Source organism: Centrocercus urophasianus, unplaced genomic scaffold (genome assembly GCF_019232065.1).
Source record: "Centrocercus urophasianus isolate 14NV4802_14NV808 unplaced genomic scaffold, USGS_Curo_1.0 seq_22, whole genome shotgun sequence".
Classification (NCBI taxonomy): domain Eukaryota; kingdom Metazoa; phylum Chordata; class Aves; order Galliformes; family Phasianidae; genus Centrocercus; species Centrocercus urophasianus.
Genome location: NW_024884778.1, coordinates 18799332 through 18819834, shown reverse-complemented (window position 1 = coordinate 18819834; position 20503 = coordinate 18799332). Strand labels below are relative to the sequence as shown.

The following is a 20503-nucleotide window of genomic DNA, read 5'->3' as shown; positions in this document are numbered from 1 at the left end:
GGAAGGGACTTGAGGGCTGCTTGCGCTCTTTGGGGGTTCACTGAGATGAGGATGAGCACGGGTGGAGGTGGGGGTGTGGACAGTGTAGGGGCAGCTCAGCCTTTGGCTAAGCAGGATGCTCGTAGCCTTCACATAAGAAGAAAGGCAACTATGAAGCCAGTGGGATGTGCGGCAGGCCACACGCAGCATTTTGCTTGCAAAGCCTTCCATTCTCTTTTCCTAAGCCTGTATTGTCACCTGGTCCATGTGGCTAACTTTCCTCTGTGTTGTAGCTCCAGCTTTTCTGTGCGAATGCTGCAGTATATCTCTGCAATATTGACTGTCTTTCTCTTATTTCCCTTCTTAGATCTACAATGAGAATAGAAACCTGTTTGAAGTCAAGGAGAACGTGCCCAGAAAATTAGTGGAGAAGGTTGCAGGGGACATTGAAAGCCTGCTGGCCAAGAAAGTCCGTGCATTAAAGGTAAGGTGATGTGTGCCAGCCCTGGCTGACACTCAGTTTTGAAGAAGATGATTTATGCTGTTGTAGCACTACGGTTTTGGCTTTAAAGTAATTTCTATGGTTGTGTGGCTTTTTCTGGGAGCCGCGTCTGCCAATTGGCACTTATTCACATCAGTGTTTTTTGGAATACGTCTGGCTGTCACGTGAGGAATTATCCCATGAGGATCTGCTATAGGTATCTTGTGGATTCGTGTCTCCTCCCAGCGTGCCATTAACAGCTGGAGGTGCTGCCATAGGAGTACGAGGGACAGCCAAAGCTTGGCAGCAAATTCAGTGATAGGTGTACGGTGGGTAGGAGCAAAGGTGCTTCCAGTGTCCCTACACAGCTCATGAGTTACAGACAAGTAGGGTTTTTTTCCTGTTTAGAAGCGCATGAACCAGAATGTTTATGTGCTGATGCCTGGCTTTTGAATCCTGTGATGGACTACATGTATGAGCTGCCCTCGTGGGTTCCCTGCGTACATTTCCGAATCTACCATCCCATTTTGCAGCACTCCTTGTGAAATGAGTTTATCTGTAGTGCAGCGAGGCAATCTGCTGGTGGTGAGGCAGCAGCGGGCAGAGATCACAGGGCTGTGTGTCAGGGATGGGACGGCGTGGGGCTGTCTGTAGGGCTGACGCGGGTGGTGGACACGAGCTGGGGAGAAGAAGGTTGTTACATGTTTGGCTTCTGAGTCTGGGAGGTGTAGGGCATGCATAGGGCATGCTGCATCCCTGTGTTCGTGCAGTTTGTGGGCGTGCTTGAGCACATTTCATGCTCTACTCAACATCCCAGAGGTGTGCACCCTGTCAGAAGGGCCGGTTGGACAGCAGCACGCCTGGCAGCCTGCTGCTGTTGTGCCTCCCTTTGCCTTGGAGTTTTTGGGCAGGGGTGGTTGGTGCATTGCTAAAGGCTCACGTGGTGCTGGGCCTGGCACAGGAGTGGTTCTCACAGCGCCCGGACCCAATAACCAGCACTTGGTACTGCTTTAGTGATGGAAGAAGTGATCCACTGACCTGAGTTAGTGCTTTCACAAGGCTCCTTTGGAGAACTGCTGCTGGATGGAGCAATGCCTTGCATGCCACAGGCACGTGGGTGTTTGGTGCCTTGGGTTGGTGGTGCTGACATCTGGAAATGGAAAAGTTGGTGGGTTGAGATGTTGGACCTTACGAATATCCTCCACATTGTGCTAAGCTCCTCCAAAGCAGAGGGGATCCCACAGCTTCCTGCTGTGTTTTCTTCTGCCTCAGCTCTCCTCTAAGTTGATTCATCTATCATGGAATCATTTCCTCCCCTTCTCTCATGACTCATGAGAGCAGTGATGACTTCTTGAGATGTATTTTTCAGCACATGAGTCAGGTGGGACTCCGTGTGTCAGGGAGGACAGGTGAGGAGGAAGAAACAGAGCCTCTCCTAGAAGCATGAATTGCCGTGTCACTCATGGCCTCTGAAAAGATGCCTCCCTGTCTTGTCTTCTGCAGGCGAGAGGAGGAATATTTCCTGTGCTTTGATGAGGCTTTGTAGGAAGGTGCTTGCTAGCCTGTAGGCACGCACGATGGATGCTCAGCACAGGACTGGCATTCTGATGAGGTAGTGATTCAGTCCGGCCATCAGAGCCCATTTTCCTCTGTTTCTCAGTGAAAATATTAACATGTCATTATGAAAGTTCAACAGTGTGCAGAGCGTTGATTAATAATACATGGTTACTTACCCCGAGTGTTGCCTTTCTAGAAGCAGAAATGAAGCAGAAGGCCGCTGATGTCGGTGATGGCTGGTGGCCGTGGGGCCATGCTGCAGCACAGTGCCAGTGCTCATGGGATGCTCTGGTTCCCCACAGGCATTTCAGAGGAGTGCTGGAACCAGGGGTGTGGGGCACAGAGGGTAATTGCCTCCCAAAATAAGTCATCTGCAAGGAGATGGTTATTTGGATGCTGTCCTTCCCTTTTTGTTCCATCACAGCTGTTGTCAGTTTTACCATGGGACAGAAGGATTCCTATGAACACCTATGAATTCCTCGTGTTCCATCTGGCAGTAGAGAACTGCAGCTACAGCTGATTGCAGGGGGCTTTCACCCCATGCCCTCGGAGGAGCCTCTGTGGGGCAGTGACCAGCACCAGCACAGCTGTCCTCTTCCTCCGGTGTCCTCCTGCATCCATTCTGCACGACTGGGTACCAGCTGAGGGGCTCCCCCTGGCTGCACTGATGAGCTTGCCCTCATTAGGGCTGAGAAAACAGACCTTTTACCCTACAGAAAGGAAAGGTGGTGGATTGCCATGTTACTGCTGGGGTGTCCGTGTCTCTGCATCAGTGGTGTTTGGTCATGCTGGAAGTCACAGCTGGTTGGCTCCTGGCTCAGCACATGTGAGGTGGGATTCAAGAAGCTATTGGGTTGCCAAGTTCTTTTGCCACCCTTCTCTGACTTAAGTTTTCTATCTGTTCCTTCATCTCTACGTGTATCTAGAGGCAATCTTTCTTTTACATGTGCCTGAAAGACTTGTACCTGCAGGCTAGAGCTGCTTTGAGCTCTTTTAAAGGCTGACCACCTTCATTTTTGTCTTGCTGGTGTTTCACATCCTGCTTTCAGCAACTCCTGCAGACTGGGATGTCTCTCAGAGCCACAGTGCTTGCTGTCCTGGCGAAGCCAGGGCTGAGTCACCATCTGGGGAGCACGTGGGACTGCGTGCCACCTCCAGGCTCCCAACACAGAGCATCTCCTCCCATCCCTCTGGTTTCCTTCCCTAGATGTAGCCTTCCCAGGGCTCCCTGGTTCCCCAGCTTCTCATGCCATCACATCCAGTCTTTGTCTCCTCTGCTTTGCAAAGCCCCCGTGCAGGCTGAGGACGTGCTGATTGTTATTGTTATTTCTGTTATTGTTATTTCTGCTCAGTGCCTCGGACAGTCCTTCTATTGCCACGAAAGCTTCTCCACAGTGAAGGTTGATAAGGGGAGCAGTTGCCAGGAGGAGCCCTCGCTCACAGTGCCCCGGCTCCTCCAGGCTGCAGGCAGTGTCAGTGGGTGATGCACAGAGCTGTGCCTCAGGCCAGTCCCCCCCATGGCTCTGCAGGCAGAGGAGGAGGCAGTCTGAGTTTGGTGGAGGAGGCGGCCAGGAGAGGGATATTTTAGATCCCAGGCTATGTTTTAAGCTTGTTTCTACTTTTTTATACAGTTCTTGAGAAGGCTGTTTTGGATGACTGCTTCATCCTTCACAAATTTAAACACAGACAATTTGCTTTGCCTCCTGAGAACAGCGCATCCCACAGTTTACTGAGTGGGTTATGCCCTGAAGCAAGATATTTATACACCCTGACCTGTCTAACAGCTGCTGCTGCTGCTCTTCGCCTGCCTTCACCAGAGCCCTCTCCATCCCAAAGCACCCCAGTGCTGTGCTGCATGGCACACGGGGGGCAGGGGGCTCTGGCTGCTCCAGCCCTGGCTCCTTGTGACCCCGTGTCTCTGTGCAGTCACATCTGCTGCTCCAGGTCCTGGGAGTGTGGGGCTTGCAGGTTGCACATGGTTTTCATCACTGGCCAAATCTTTTGGCTGCAGGTGAAGCGTGTTTTATTTCCCGTGGAGCTCAGCTGTGGCAGCATGCAGCACGATGTCTGCAGGCACACAGACCTCCTCTGTCCCCCTGCAGCACTGACTTGGAGGAAGGAAGGCACCTGTGGGGTGGAGGATGAGCAGAGCGGCGTTCTATGTCTTGGAGCATTTGTTACGTGCGCGCATATATGCAATGCCTGTTGCACGTGCACAGCCTGGACAAATCCATTGCAATGGAGAAAACAACAGCAGTTACCCGCAGTCAGTTGTGGTTCATGTTTATTCTCTTATTGTGGAATCTCAGTGCATCTGGGGATCTTCTGTATTTTGAAAGCACGTTGCAGGAATGGGCTTCTTGTAGTCAGGGGGTCTGAATGAGCGGCGCTTTGGGGGTTGTGGCATTCCCACCCCCTTGCCTGGGATGCTGTGGAGGAAGAGCTAGAAGCTGGGGCTCGGATCTGCAGATGTAGGGCTGGGATTTTCTTAGTGCCTTAAGCAAATCTCTCAGTTTTCTCTCCAATTTCCACCCACCACCCTCAGGCCTTGGGTTTTCCCACTTGCTGGCACTTTTTCCTTGCTTCTTCCTTCTGCAGTGAGGGGGGTAGTCAGCATTTGGCCACTCTTCCAGCTCCTGTGATGGAGGCAGGGGGAAGCCGGGTGTGCAGCTGCAGAGCACAGTGCTGGGCAGCAACAGGCAGTGCTGTCAGCCCTGGCTGCACGGTGCCTTGCTGGGACCAGGTCCAGGCTCCATCTCCCGCTGGCACACGCGTATATCAAGACTGCAGAGGGGATTTCATTGGACAGGTTTATCCCTTTAACAATTCTCGCTAGCCCGGAGATTTGCCTTGCAGGTATGTGGCTAACAGAGCCCTTATCAGCTCTTCTGCTCCCTGACAGGGACAATGAAAGGTTTCACTTGTTTGAAGAGCTGCAAAAATTGGCACAGGACGAAGCATTTCTCGGCCGGCAGCGAGCAGCTCTGCCGAGGGACAAAGGATGCCAGTATCCTACAGGAGGTGACACCTCATAGCCACCACGGCTCGGGCTTTATGTCTCCTGGGCTGCAGGAGGCCCTGTGCCGTCCCACTGCCCAACAGCTCAACCCCAGCGCCGCCTGATGCTGTGAGGGATGTGCACAGGACACACGTTCACACCGTGCTGGCCACAAAGCAGTGCACGTGAGCCTGCCTTCCTCCTGCACTGCATCCTTTGGCATCCGTGCAGGAGGGACCGCAGCTGGCATCCACCTCGCTTGTGCTGAAGTGCAAACCATTTAAAGGTATAATCTCTTTGCCTTGTTAATTAATAGTGCCAAATCCATCTCTCTTCCCTCTTCTTCGCTAATTGCTGGCTGGTAGCTTTTGTTCCCGTTCTATCCTTAATTCCCTGATCACCGATTCCCGGCTGACCGTCCGGTCTGTTTGTTTGTTTCTTCTGTGTGTGTGTGTGTGTGTGTGTGTGTTGGGCTGGACCTGCTCCAGTAATCCAATTTGAATCCAATCTCCCAGGTCTGGAATTGTAGTTTACAGATTGCAGAGGGGAGCGAGCAGCACCCGCGCACCAGGATGGTAGTTTATTGTCTAATCTAATCAGGGGCAATCAGATGCTCATAACGAGTCTATCAAGACTGTATTGGGCCAGTTTGCTGAGCGATGGAACCAGCTTTCTTAATAGCTCTAACGCGATTTAGGGCTTCCTACACTTTCATGCAGATTATGTCGAGCGTTTCCCTTTCTTCTCCCATGAGCACCCAGCAGGAGCCCGGCTCCCATGGCTGTGCTGCTCAGCACTGCAGAACTCCACGTTGGCCCCTTGAGCCCCAGTCCTGCTGGGAGCAGCCCAACTCCTTCCCCTCTGGTTCGTGGCAGATTATGGCTGTCACTCACTTCTGTTTTGGGTATGAGCATCCCTGGAGGTGCCCAAGGCCAGGCTCTGCGCAGCCTGGTCTGGTAGGGGGCAACCTGCCCACTGCAGGGCTTGGAACTGGATGGCCTTTAAGGTTCTTTCCAACCTAAGGCATTCTGTGATTTACTTACTGAAGCTCACATGGCTGCAGGTCAGACCTATCTGGGGCTTTGTGGTGCTCTCCCAGTGCCCGAAGCAAAAGAGAAGGCAAAGCCAGGATAGTAGGTGGGTGCAGCAACAGCTGTCTGACCCAGAGCAATCTCTTAGGATTCTTGCCTCCCCCTTCTGGCAAACTGCATCCCTCTAGCTCCTTACCCTGCCAAGTGGGTAGGAAGCCTCCACCTTGAGCACTGCAGCACCCAGCTGTGCCCCCAGCGCTGTGCCCTGCAATGCCCTGCAGTGCACCTGGGGCTCACAGCTTCCTGCCTGCCCAGGGACCATCCTTACTCTCCAGCATCCTTCCGCGCTGCAGGCACGACTGGAAGGATAAAAGGCGAGGGGTGAAGCTTACTGCCTGGTGGATAGAAAGAAAGGTGGAAGGGAAGGAGGGAGGAAATAAATGGGAAGTGATGTGTGTCAGTGAGGGAATTGGTGCTAGGGAAGGAAATTATCATCCAGTTCTTTGCAAAACAAATTTTGGACACAGTTAGGAAGAAATGGTCGTGATGATAGGAAAATAAAAGATGCCGTGTCACCAAAAAGGGGATTTATTTGAATTTCCCTGGTTAGTTTTGGGGTGAGGAAATTCATTTCCATGGCAATTTGGCGGTGGGAGTCACTGATGTGCCCCGGGCTGCACTGCCCCAGGGCTGCCACCCAGCACAGCCCTGCGCTCACGGGTCTGTCATGATGTCTGTCAGCTCTCTGACACCCAGGGCTGTGGCAGGAGGCCAAGTGCAATTGCCACAGTGTGGGCAGCCATGCCCCCCCCCCCTCCTGCTCGGGCTCTGCCTGCGGCTTGGGGCTGGAAGGCACCATCCCCCCTGCATGGAGCTGCGGCACTTCGACACCCCGCCCTGCCCCGGAGCAGCTGACGGCCATTAAATGTTTGAGTGATGCTGCAACAATTGTGGAAATATCTTTGATAGGCATCTAGCATATCTTAATAAAAAAAAAAAAAAAAAGGCGACAAGAATGTAAATTGCACATGCGATTGTGATAAAGAGCCAGAGATAACATTAAAGAGATGGTATCAATTTAATGCACGCGCGGTGCCGCAGCCCTGATGCGCTCTGTGCAGAGGAGCTGCTGCCTGCCGGCAGCTCCCAACGCAGTGCCCACGCCGTGGGTCCGGGCGCGGGGCAGCCCCACACGTCCCCCACCGGGGTGCCCCTGCCTCCCGGGGACCCCCGCAGCCCTTCCTGCCTCTGCCTTAATAACGCCGCCCCTCAGAAGAGCTGAGGGGAGCCTCCAGGGGTCCGCCAGCCGTTGGTTGCGGTCATCGCCCGCCCCATACGCCCGCCCGGACCTTTCCCCGCGCAGAAGTCCCGCTCCCCCCGCCGAAGCCCAGCAGCGGCCGCGCTGGGGCTGCCCTGCCCGCAGCGCACCAGCAGATGGCAGAGCCTTGATGTGAGCTGCTGCTGGAGGAGCTCGGCTGCCGGCCGATCTCTTCATCCCCCCACCTGCCCGCTGCCCACATCCGTCAGTGCCGCATCCCCGCGGTTCTGGAACCCCCCCCCACGGACGCTGACTTAGCTGTGCCAGTGCCCCACCGCTCTTTTGGAGAAGAAATTTTCTCTAAGATGCACCCGGAACCTCCTCTGGTGTAACTTGAAGCCATTCCCTCTTCTTCCACGATGCTGTGCTGCTCTTTGTTATGTTCCCTACACAAAACCATTGCCCTGGCCCATTGGTGCAGGGCAGCATCAACACCAGGCTGTTTGCTCAGCGCCACTGCAAGTAGCAGAGCAGGGGTTACCTTTTCAGCTGTGCCATGCAGGAGCCCTACACGTGCCTGGGAGGTGCACAGGGCCCTGGGCTGGAAGCAGCCCCTGTTCCCAACTGGTGTGTGCTGAAGTGGGTTCCTGCAAGTGGCTGGAATGGATAAATCTGAGATCTTGATGGCCTGGAGTGCGTATGGAATACAAACACCCACTTCCCCTCCTCGCTCAGGCAGCCACGCAGTGCACAGCAGAGCAGAGGCTGCGAGCATTTTGCGAATGTGTTACTGCCACTGCAGCCCCCAGCAGCGAGCAGAGAGGGCCCCAGCCCTGCTGCACAAGGCTCTTCTTCTCTCCCCATCCTCTCCTCAAACGCAGAACCTCTGCAACGGCACCTCCGCTTTGCTGCCTCTGTGCTGAACATCCCTAAAACCTGCGCCATAACAGCATCCCTGCTAATTATATCACTGCAGATTTATTTCATGGTAATGTTATTGCTGGCCCCAGGCATCACCACTATCATTGGAAAACATCGAACGATCGCAGCTCTTTATCTGCCTCCATTAAACCTGGCAGCGGCGTCTGTTTATAAGTTTGCCCTCTGATGAAAGCCAAGGATTGACGAGCAGGTGGTGCCTGGAGGGGAGCTCACCGAGGGGCAGCCGGCAGCGGTGCTCAGGGAGAGGGCAGTGAGTGGCAGAGTGCCTGGCACCTCCTCAGGGCATGCCTGGCTCTGAGCAGAAGCAGTGCCATGGGCTGTGCTGTGGGCTGTGCCCTGGGTTGTGCCGTGGGTTGTGCCATGGGCTGTACCCTGGGTTGTGCTCTGGGCTGTGCTGTGGGCTTTGCCATGGGCTGTGCTACAGGCTGTGATGGGGAAGTCGCTGTGGGTTGTGCCATCGGTTGTGCTGTGGATTGTGCCATGAGCTGTGCGGTGGGTTGTGCTGCAGGTTGTGCCATTGCTTGTGCTGTGTGCTGTGCTGTGTGCTGTGCTGTGGACTGCGTGTTGGCTCCCCAGTGGTGGGGAGGTTGCTGCAGTGGCTCGTTGAGGTCCCTTCCCCAGTGCAGTTGCTATCAGTTTTGCTGTGCCTGGCCGACGTCCTTGTGGTTATGGTGAGAAGGGCTCTAGCAAGGAGCGAGTGGGCCAAAAGCTGGTCTGAAATGGGGTCAATACGTGGCGTGCAGACAAAAGGCACTGCCAAGCAGACTGCATCGAGTCTCCTGGTAATTTCTGCAAAACAGCCGGAGCAGAAATATGCTGATAATTATTTAAATTAGGCTCCAAGCATTGAATTTTTTTTTCTTCAAGTAACAGCACTTCAGCACTTGTCCAGATGAGTGCTAATTTACCCAAATGGAAAGGTTTATTAAACATGCCAGCCAGCGCTTTAGCAATATTTAGGACAGCAATTTTGCCTTATTATATCTCTTAGCAGAGAGGGCACAGCCTGCTCCATCCAGCCCCTCTGCAGCAGGGCCCCATCTCTTTCAGGGACTGAATTTCCTCAGGGACCTCCAGCGTAAGCCCACCTCTCCTGGGTGCGTGCAGCAGGAGTGCTGCTCAGGTCTTTAAGACCTCATGGGGCAGAGAGGCAGGACCAGAGCCTTCGGGAGGACTTTGTTGCCATTCAGGTTTTAATAGGAGGTGAAGAAGCTCACCAGCTTTCTGCTTTAGAAGGACGTCACTTGCGTGTGTGATGTCAATAATGCTCTTGCTCTGTGATCTGGCCGCCGCTGGTAGCTGTCGTTTCTGCCACTATGTTGCAGTCATCTCCATCAATATCCCCTCCCTCTCTCTTTCCTCGCTGCGTTCAGCCGTCGCACTGCAAATCTTGGCAGCACCAGGAGCAGTGGTTGAAGAAGAGTGGGTGAAGGGGAGCCCAATGGAGCTCTGGGCTGTACATTCCTCAGCACAGGACTGAGCTGGTGGCGATGGGAAGGCTGTGCTTCGGCTCCAGGCATTCCTTCCCCTCCCCAGTGAGCCCTGGGTTTGTGCTGTACGGCTGCTGCAACCCCATAAAGCCAACCATTGCCACTGATTTCCCCTCACGCAGAGCTGCTGCTATTTACAGGCCTGGCAGTTGGCTGATGGGGATATGAACTTTTCCAAATGGAGAATATCAATGAAATCACTGAAAGGAAGCTCACAGTGGTGCTGATCATACCTGCATCTGCAGGGCAGCGTGCTGTGACCCTTCTGTTGTACTGCAGCCACCCTTTGCCAGCTCTCACCCACCCAAAAATGGAGGCTTTTGAGAGGCAGCTTTGAGGAGCCTTCCCTGCTTATTCACCTTTATAAAGCGTAAAAAGAAAGGCAGTGTGAGATTCAATTTTACCGTTCCAGCACCTTTTTCACCACCCTGATTGAAAGTGCTTAACCTCCTCTTCATTAATCAGTTTGAATCTTCTCTGAAACTCGTCCTCGGTGAAGGAAATTAGGTGGAGATGTGCTGCTTCCATCTTAGTGCCTGCGGCTGCTGCAGGATGCACTGTGGCTGGCAGTGGGGATGCTGTGGCTTTGGTGGTTTTGTTGGCTTTGTGGTGCCCAGAGGAGCCATCTGGGTGCTGTGTGCACAGCCCTCGTTGTGCCCAGAGCTGAGTTACCTGAAGCAGACTGCCTGGGGGGGCTGCTGGCACTGCTTTGTACAGGTGGGAAGGCTGAGGGCAGGGCAGCAGCACGGCATCAGGATGGGTGGTGGGCACAGTGCTGTGCTGTGCTGGGGGAGGGCAGAACGCATGAGTGCATCTCGGAGGTTTGCCTGCTGTTCTGAAGCTCCTTCACTTTTGGATATGTCTGTGCAGGGCTGAGTGGAAAACAGGGAACAAAAGGCTGCCCAGGCATGATTCTCCCCAGCTGTGCTGGGCTTGGGGACAAGGAATGGTTCGTGGCACAGGGTCAGCACGCTGCCTGCTGCCACATCTCATTGCTTGCACACACTGCCTGTCTCCATGCCGTGCTCATAACCTCTGCTAATTATTTATAAAGGATTAATTAATAGGCTCCTGCTCTCGGCAGTGACCCAGTGCTCTTTGTTCCTGCCCCCTCGGTTCAAATAACAGCTCTCATGCTGAGAACAACAATCATTTGTTCTTGAGAAGGGAGAGCTGAAGTGCCGTGCTGAAGCCTCACGAAGCTCTGAATGTGGCACTGCCTCTGTCCTCAGATCACCAATCGTGTAATTTTATCAAGGAATGTAGTCGAGGTTGTCTCATTGCATTGGTGCTCGTTGTTCAATTCCATTACCCTTTCCAGCTTTTCTCTTAATGTCTGCTCCACTGTTTTAGCAAAGGTTGAAATTAGAGTAATTCCCCAGATCGCTCGTCTACCGGGCTTAAAATGCAGATAAAACAGATTAAGATTATTGAGATCTGGAAATCAAAGAGGGCGTTAATGGAACCATCAAGGAAGGAGAGCATTTGTGCATCCCATTCCCCTGCTCCCAAAGCACAGGGAGTGTGCTGCAGTGAGTAGGGGTTGGGGCTGCTGTAAATAAAGGGAATGTTTTATTCCATACCACCTATAAGCAGAGGACTTGTTGCTCAGAGATGCTGTGGAAGTGAGAGATGTGCAGGATGCAGGGGGGAAGCTGGCTATGAATGCATGCTGGCTGTAAGAACCCCCTGTGTGTGCTGCTGCTGCTGTGATCGGAGGCTTTGCGTGAATGATGGAGGCTTTCCAGATCAATGTGAGCATCTGTAAATTGAGCCGAGGAGAAGACAAACGAGCAAGGCTGCTCTGTTCCTTGCTTTGTGAAGATTTAAGCCAATAATTAGTGAAGGCAGCAAAATGATTTCCCTTCCTGCGGGTGGATTGGTTAAGTTATGTGGTTGCAGTCTCTCGTTCAGAGAGAAGAGGTTTGAGTCTTGCATGGGCTGTAGTGTTTTTTCCATGCTATTCACCTATTTTGTCTATCAAAAGATCTTGACCCTGCTATTTGCATCACAGGGGACAGAAGTGGCAAGCTATGCCAACGTGGCAGCCAGCACATGGAAATCAGTGTGCCTACGAATGTGCATTCTCACTGATTGCTGCATTTAAGCCTGATTATGTTCCAATCATCCCACCACCACGGAGTGCTATGAGGAGTGTAAAAAGTCATCAGAGGCGGGCAGGGAAAGGGAGAATGGCTCAGGGTCTGATGGAACCCAAAGAACTTTACACGTCGGCCCTGCGCAATGCGCTCAGCCACTGCAGGGAGCAGTGCAGCACCTTGCTGCTGCTTTGCAAGCACCAAGGCTTGGATTCCTCTGAAAGGGTGAGACCTCAGTGCCAACAGTGCCTTACATTTTAGTAAACCCACAGCAAAATTTAATAAATCCACCTCAAATCTACCCCAGACCCTTGCACCTGCAGGGCAGTAGCAAAGCCTTTGCCCTCTCCTCTCATGCTGGTGGCTCTGTGCTCCCCGGAGCTTCTTGCAGAGCCCTCGGGAGAGCAGACAGCAAGGGGAAAGCTGCAAGCTCCCATCTGCACTCAGCAAGCAATCCCACCAGTCGCACTGAGGGCCCCACATTTGCAAGTTGTGCCTAAGATTGCAAGTAGGAGCTGCCGGCTCTCCCCCAGCACATCCACCCCAGCACATCCTGGCGGCTTGGGGAGCATCCCTTCAGCTCCATGCATCGTGCTCTTCCTCCTTGGGTGCCCGGCAGGTTTCTGGGTCAGACTCCTTGCTGCACAGCTGTGTTTGCACACGCGCGGCCGCAGTGCTGCTCGGCTGCCACAGGACTGCAGGGTGCAGCCCTGGATCTTTGCTGCAGCTGTGCTGTGCCACAGGAGCACAGCCCCGGGCAGAGCTGCTGCTCTGGGGCCCTGCTCTCAATCTCTTAAGCGAATTACAAAGAGAAATGGTTGGTGCTACTTTTTTTTTCCTCCTTGTGTGCCGCTAGTGCTGTTGCACCAGATTTTCCTCCTTTTTATGCTCTTGTTTTTACAGCGTGTCCGCTGTTCTCCTCTCTCTTTATATTGAGATTTGTCCTTTCTTTCCTGGAAATTAAAATGCCGCATCCCTGCCAATCTGAGACTAAGCTGAGATCAGAGAATAGTTTGTTTCCAATTGAGATATGAAAAATACCTTGCAGTAACGCCTGCAGCTGTAATGCGTGGGAATGTCTGGATTGCTCTGTTCTGACAGCCCACGTCCTGCCGCTGCGGGGCCGAGGGATGGGCCTGTGAGGAGCTGGGGAATGCTGGCTGCCTCCAGCATCCCCAGTGCCAGCCCAGCGTCCTCCTCCACGCTAATGGAGGGTTGCAAAGCACAGAGATGGCCAGGAGGATCTGCTGGTGACTGTGGTTTCGGCATCATAACCATCACAAACGGGCTTGCTCTGCCTGGAGTTCTCTCCTCTGGGAGAAGGCAGCAGAAGAGGAGGAAGGGAATGGGACCATCCCTCCTTGAAGCCCCCTGTGGCTGCTCAGCAGTGACTCAAAGAGGTGATATCTGCCCCAGCCATGTCTGCATCCCCAGGCATGTGAAGGATGCTCCTTGCAATGAAAGGACAGCCTCTGTCCTGGGCGAGGAAGAAAGGAAAACTATTTTGACACAGGGCAAGGATCCCTCTCCAGGCTCCCCAGGAAGGACAGTGCATTTCCAAGCTGAGTGTCGCTTGACCTCAGCTGGTTTCCATGCTCTCTGCACCGTGGTTCTATGGGCTTGGATTCACTCTGCTGTTTGTCCTTCAGAGAGCACCAGGAGCAAAGCAGCTGCTTCCCAATCCTGGTGTTTGTTCTGCTGGCACCAGCTCGCTGCTCTTATCGCAGTCGACATTCCTGCACTCCATCATCGGACAGTCGGGCTCAAGGACTCCAACCTGCCTGTGGCTGGTGTGGCACTTGGGCACGCAGCCCCCCACGGGGTCCCATTTCTGGATGGGGGTGCTCCCTTGAAAGTTCAGCAGCAGGGAGGTGGGGATGGAGATGTGGCCCCGGGTCCCACAGCCGCTCGGCAGCTGCAGGCCCGCGCTGCCGGGTGCTCCTTGGAGAGCAGCCCATGGGCACCAGTGCTCTTGGCTCGTGGCACCCTGCTCATGTTTTCAAATACCAAATGGAGTTGTTTGCAAATGCCTAGTAAATCCCAAAATAGTCCCAATTTACCGAGTTTTGTGAATAGGCTCCAGCCCACTCCAATGACAATAGCAGCCTGCCTCTGTGCCTCGCTCCAGCTCCATGGAGGCGCAGCGCAGAGAGGGTGACAAGCGAGGCTGGGTGAGCAAATGTTATTATTCCAGCCTGCTGCACAAACAATGGATGCTATTTGTTTTGCTGGCTTCTAGAGCATCTTATTTGTCTCGGCTGCGGTTCCCTCCCTTCAATCCCTGTTCTGCTGTGGCTCGCTGCCGCTCAAGAATGCACTGTCCCAGTGCTGTGTGCCACCACCAGTCCTGTCCCCACCTGTGGGCAGACTGTGGGGAGGTCTGTCCGGCAGTCCCTTCCCATTAAGCCGTTCAGAGTGATTTTATTCCACTGAAAACCAGTTTCTTTGAGGAAAGCAGTCCATGCTGCTTGCTGCCAATTTCTTGTGGCCCATTGTGTCCCTTCATTCCCTGTGGTGACCAAGCCACAGTCTGCACACCGCAGGGGATGGAGCAGAGGAATGTGGCCCAGGGAGACTTGCAGCTGTGCCCCTGGCCATGCAGCATCCCCATCATCATGAGCATAGCACTTGTGGGCACTGGCGTCCCCTGTCTGTACGGGAGGGATGGAGCAGTGGGGTGAGACGAGCCATCAGCACCTCCAGATTGCTGTGCTGTCAGAGGTACCCAGCATTTCCCCAGGATGAGCTGAGTGGTGGGCTGGTTTTGCCACTTGTCCTGATGGAAAGACGCTCGATGTGCCACTCATGGGACTGTTAGGTGGTGGGGATGTGCAACCTATGGGACTGCTGGGTGCTTCCCAGCTTGGATGGGACAGGAGAAGATTCACAGAACCGAAAACTTGTGCAATGGGATCCATGAACATAAGGCGATTAGGGAACCCATTCCCAGCCTGCTGCTTTCTGTGACAGATTCCTGAATCCCAGCCAGTGCATCACTGGAGAGATGCTGTGGAAGAGGAAATAACAGGAATCTCCAGCTCTTTATAGTGCTAGCAGCTCTCTGACCGGCTGCAGCATTCCTGCTGTCCCCAGAACACGTGGGGCTCAGCCAGCGGCTGCTGCCTGTAGAAGAGGGGGTGGTGATCTTTGAGAGCAGCTACGAGAATTTAATTTATTTTACAAGAATTTAATTTGCTACAAGAGCAAAGGGTGGTTGGGGAGTGGAAGGGATTTCAGGCTGATGGCAGAAGATGTTGTGGTGGATTTTTACCTCTGTGGTGTTTTGGGGCTTCTTCTGGCTCAACACTGTCCTGTCTTAAAGACACTCGCTAATGAGTTTGTGCCATGATCACACTAATAAGCCCAACCACTCTCAGTGCTGTCTCTCTCCCACGCTGGGTCTCACACTGGTGCTCCCCAGGTATGGGCACACACCGTGGGCTCTGCCCCCATAACAGCAGAGGTGTCAGGGAGGGGCAACACACCGTGGGCTGTGTGTTAGGAGCAGGAGCACAGGAACTGGTGGTCACCCTGATGGCTGAGAGCTCTTCCAGGGCGATGCTGAGGCTCATGGATGCCAGTGATGGAGCATCCATCCCTCATTCTTCCTTTGTTGTGCTGAGGGCACAGAGAAATGTGGGTAGAGAGGAGGGAGAAGAGGTTGCGGGGCCACATTTGTTGCTGCTCTCTGTTGGTACAGGCAGAGCCAGCCGGGTTCCTGTGCTGCCAGTCAGTGCTCTGGGGGAGGAATCCTCCCTTGGGCACTCGCAGGCACCCTGTGGTCCCAGAGTGAAGCATTGCTGTGGGCACTGCACTGCCCATAGTGCTGCCCTGGTGTTCCAGGCTCTGCAACCAATGTATATCAGCCCCAGGAGCCCCTCTGCACGTCTCTGCTGCTAGGGCAAAACAAATCAAGAGGAACAATAACACTAAATGACAGCCGAGCTACTCCGGAGCACAGGGCATCCCTCCCAGTGCCCTCACTGTGCTGGTGCTGGGCTGGGAGCCATCCCTTACGACACAGCCCATTGCTCATGGTGCAGGGCACTGAGCTGTTGCATGCAGCCAGAACCCCCATCCCTCCTGTCCCTCCGAATGCAGGGTACGGAGGGGCTGCCTGTCCCCTACCTGCCCCAGGGGGCACTGGGTGGCAGGGCCGAGCTCAGGCATTGATCAAGGCAGGAGAGGAGTGGCAACGTCTTTTCCCTGCCCGATTTCCACCTGTGCTGGTGAGGCTGCCCAGGGCAGTGCTGGGGAGCTGCTCTGCAGAGCTCACCAAGGCCATGATGCATGGAAAGCCAACTGCAGTTCCTGCAGCCTCCTTTGCTGCGCAGGGTGGGTTAGTGTGTTTACCCACTGTTTTTGGCATGTGGGCTTCGCAATTTGTTTAGCAGTGTCAATACCATCTGGAACATCGTCTATTTAAAATACATTAGAGACATGAGGAACAACCTATCATGTTGTTGGTTTTTTTTTTCCAGAGGGTGCATCCAGATGGGAGGAGGGAGTCATTCAGAAAAGTTTAATACCAAAGAGATGCTTGCTGTGCCGTGTGCCCATCCCTTCCCACACACATCACTGCCATTCCTGTAGTAGCACCATGCTTCGATGCCACCTGCCCTGGAGAGCAGGGACAGCACCCATGTCCTTAGGGCCTGCGGGACTGCTGGCCAGGTGTCTGTGTGTCACCCTGCATCCCTTCCATGTCCCCAGCACCCCCAGCATCTCCATCACCATGCTGCCATCTGTGGTTCATGAATTGCTACACTGCCAACAGGAGCTCTCTTGAATTTCCCTTTCCCTTTGGTATTTAGCATTATGTCCAGGGCCGTGACCATGGTTTTCTAAGGGTGTGTATAGGCTCCGCTGGGGATACAAGCGCCACGTCCTCCCCACATCGTGTGCCCAAATGCATTTCCCACTGTGCCTTTGAACTGGGTCACCACAAACGTCAAGCATATCCCCTCTGATCACTCGATGCAGGTTACTTAGCGAGAGAGATAAACTACTTCTTACACAATCAGAGGAAGGAATGGATCTGTGGTGCCTGGGGCCGTTTCCATGCAGCAGAGCCCTCCCATGTGCTCTTCTCAAAGCTCTGCTTGCTTTGCTACCTCAGTGTTTCTAATTGCTGTTCTGGTGGCATTGGCCTGGCAGCAGCACCAAGGGACTCCATATCTGGGCATCATCTGGGTCTGAGACCCCTCTTGTGGCACAGGACACAAAGCCAAGGGCAGGGTCAGAGGAATCATCTGTGTGTCTCCATGTGACGATTGCACGGATTTCCCTGCTGGGCTCCCAGCAAGTCACACCAACCGTGCACAGAGAGCTTTCCTATCTGAGAAACCAAACCGTTCATCTGTGCTCCCAGCTGTCCTCATATGTCTGAGAAATCTTTAAAAAGCCCAAGAGAAATAACTCCGCATTATTGAAAGCGGTTGTCTTGTAGAAGATGAACGTGCCTGCCTTTAGCCATGTCTCTGCATTTTGGGCGAGTGGTTTGGCAGATACGGCTTTAAGGCATTGTGATTGCCTGGCCCTATGGTGGTGGTGGCCAACACGATGCTTGGAATGGAGCTGCAGCACGGAGCAGAGGTGCATGTGGAGCAGAGGTGCTGACTACTGCAGAAGAGAAAGTTATCAGGAGTAGCCAGCACGGGTTCACAAGGGGGAGGTCGTGCTTGACCAACCTGGTAGCCTTCTATGATGTCGTCTCTGGCTGGGTGGATGGGGGGAGAGCAGTGGATGTAGTCTACCTTGATTTCAGCAAGGCATTTGATGCTGTCCCCCATGACATCCTTATAACAAAGCTGAGGAAGTGTGGGATAGATGAGTGGACAGTGAGGTGGGTTGAGAACTGGCTGACTGGCAGAGCACAGATGGTCATTGTTGGTGGTGCAGAGTCCGGTTGGAGGCCTGTGAGCAGCGGTGTTCCTCAGGGGTCGGTGCTGGGTCCGGTCTTGTTCAACATCTTCATCAATGACCTTGATGAGGAGATAATGGCCACCCTCAGCAAGTTTGCTGATGATACGAAGTTGGGAGGATTGGCTGACAGCCTGAAGGCTGTGTTGCCATTCAGCAAGACCTGGATAGGCTGGAGAGCTGGGCAGAAAAAAACCAGATGAGGTTTAACAAAAGCAAGTGTAGAGTCTTGCATTTGGGGAGGAATAATTCCATGCACCAGTACAGGTTGGGGGATGAGCTGCTGGAGGGGAGCTCTGCGGAGAGGGACCTGGGTGTCCTGGTGGACGACAGGTTGGCCATGAGCCAGCAGTGTGCCCTTGTGGCCAAGAGGGCCAATGGCATCCTGGGATGCATTAAAAAGAGCGTGGCCAGCAGGTCGAGGGAGGTGATCCTCCCCCTCTACTCTGCCCTGGTAAGACCTCATCTGGAGCACTGCGTCCAGTTCTGGGCTCCCCAGTACAAAAAGACAGGGATCTCTTGGAAAGAGTCCAGCGGAGGGCCATGAAGATGGTGAAGGGCCTGGAGCATCTCTGCTATGAAGAAAGGCTGAGTGAACTGGGTCTGTTCAGCTTTGAGAAAAGGAGACTGAGAGGGGACCTGATCCAGGTCTATAAATATCTAAGGTGTGGGGAGCAGAATGGCGAGGCCAGACTGTTTTCAGTGGTGAGTGGAGACAGGACAAGGGGAAATGGCTGGAAACCGCAGCATAGGAAGTTCTGCACAAACATGCGCAAGAACTTCTTTACAGTGAGGTGACAGAGCACTGGAACAGGCTGCCCAGGGAGGTGGTGGAGTCTCCTTCTCTGGAGATGTTCCAGACCTGCCTGGATGCCGACCTGTGCGACCTGCTGTAGGAACTGCTTTGGCAGGGGGGTTGGACTCGATGATCACTGAGGTCCCTTCCAACACCTACAATTCTGTGATTCTATGATTCTGTGATTCTGTATGAGTGTAGCAGAGGTGCACCTCGAGCAGGGGGACACCTGGAGGATTTCAGGTGCATGTGTAGCAGAGGTACACATGGAGCAGGGGTATACCTGCAACTGAGGTACACCTGGAGCAGAGTTATGTGTGTAGCAGGGCTGCGCCTGGAGCAGGGGTATATATGGAGTAGGGATATACCTGGAGCAGAGCTACACCTACAGCAGAAGCATACCTGGAGCAGAGGTGCATCTCGAGCAGAGATACACCTGGGGCAGGGGTACACCTGGAATAGAGATGAACCTGGAGCAGAGATACATCTGGAGCAGGGTGCAGCCTGCGCTCAAAACCTTTCCATCCAAAGTCTGCAGACCCCACGTCCACTCTGCTTCGTGTGACCATGCACTGAGGTTGTCTGATGGGAAGGGTCTATCCTTAAAACATTTACATTATGTCCGGAGCATTAACAGTCTGCTGTCTCAGGGGAAAACTCCAAACCCAAAGGCCTTGCTTCTTCTCCCTGGAAGACTTTAATGTGGGCTCTCACAGAGTGCAGCTTAATGGCTGTGAGATTATCGCTTCATCTGTGCCATCCATCTACCTGTGTCTGTTCTGCACTGTGGCCCCCTCCCACCTGGGGAACTTCTCAGCAGCTGGGTGCCTGTAGATGGGGGCAGAGCCACGTCCCCGTGCAGTGCTCTGCTCCGTGTGCCCCCGTCCTGCTGCAGCGTGGGATGGAGGTCCTGCGCCGTGTCTGTAACACTGTGCTGTTTCTTTCCCTTCTCCCTGGCTGCTATGTATCTGCTGTTCTGAATAATCCTATTTGTATTGCAATAACAATGGAATTACTGCGGTAAGCATCAAAGCCTGTGTAGGTCACGAGCGCTTTGTTTCATCATCTCGGCGCGATGATGATGATGATGACCTTTTGCTGTCTGCATTTCTGTGTACCTGCATCTCGCTCTTATTAAATATCCTCGCATCGAAATCTCTCACTAATCTAATCTCCCCATGTGGCTGCTGTATAATTACCTCATTTTGTAAAATATTGCATCTGTCACTCTCCCTCCCTGCGCTCGGAGCAGAGGAGGGTGATGGAGCGCAGGGGCTGAGGGGGGAGCGGTGGCGGTGCTGCGGTGGCATTTGGTGTCACCTCCCCAGCACCTGAATCTCATCCCCACGTGCCTCTGCCGCTGTACCCAGAGGAGCTGCTCCCCCAGGACCAGAGCCCATCTGCTCTGGCAGGTCCTTCCCAGGAGTAGTGGCATTCATTAATCATCCTGTTTGCTTTCTTAAAACTGCTTAAATTCTTTTTCCCTCAGGGGATGATGCATTGCTGCCTTTTAAATAAGCGCTGCCGTTTCGGGCTCCTGCCACCCTTCTGGCTGGGAACGCAGCTGTCTCCCGTCTCGGAGCACATCTGCCTGTGTGTGGCACGGGGCGAGCTGTGCTGTGGAGGGGATCAAACGGTGCTTCCTGGCGCAGAGGGTGCCGGATGCAGAGCCCCTCATCTCCTAGACCCTTATCTTTTAATCTGGAGACATTCTCGTCTGACAGTTCATAAATTAAAAATGTTTCTTTTGTGACTTTTTGCTCCCATTTCGTATGTATTCTGCATAAAGGCTTTTAATTCTGTGGAGAATTATGCAAAACCTGCAGGCCCCGGCTGTGTGTTATGTATACTTGGCGTGCTGCAGACCGTGATGCTAAAACCGGCGCCCTGCTCTCAGAAGATGCTGAGCTGCCCGGGCAGGGCTGCAAACTTCTGCAGCACAGGGATCCG

At 53.6% G+C, this 20503-nt stretch overlaps 1 protein-coding gene across 3 annotated transcripts in view; it reads left to right on the top strand.

Moving 5' to 3' along the window:
* Nucleotides 1-20503, top strand: part of CACNA2D2 (calcium voltage-gated channel auxiliary subunit alpha2delta 2) — a 128976-nt gene that overhangs the window by 61975 nt on the left and 46498 nt on the right. For all 3 annotated transcript variants that reach the window (XM_042823319.1, XM_042823320.1, XM_042823321.1), the window contains exon 3: nt 347-463. In XM_042823319.1, coding sequence (XP_042679253.1) covers nt 347-463 — 117 coding nt within the window. The remainder of the gene's footprint in view (nt 1-346; nt 464-20503) is intronic.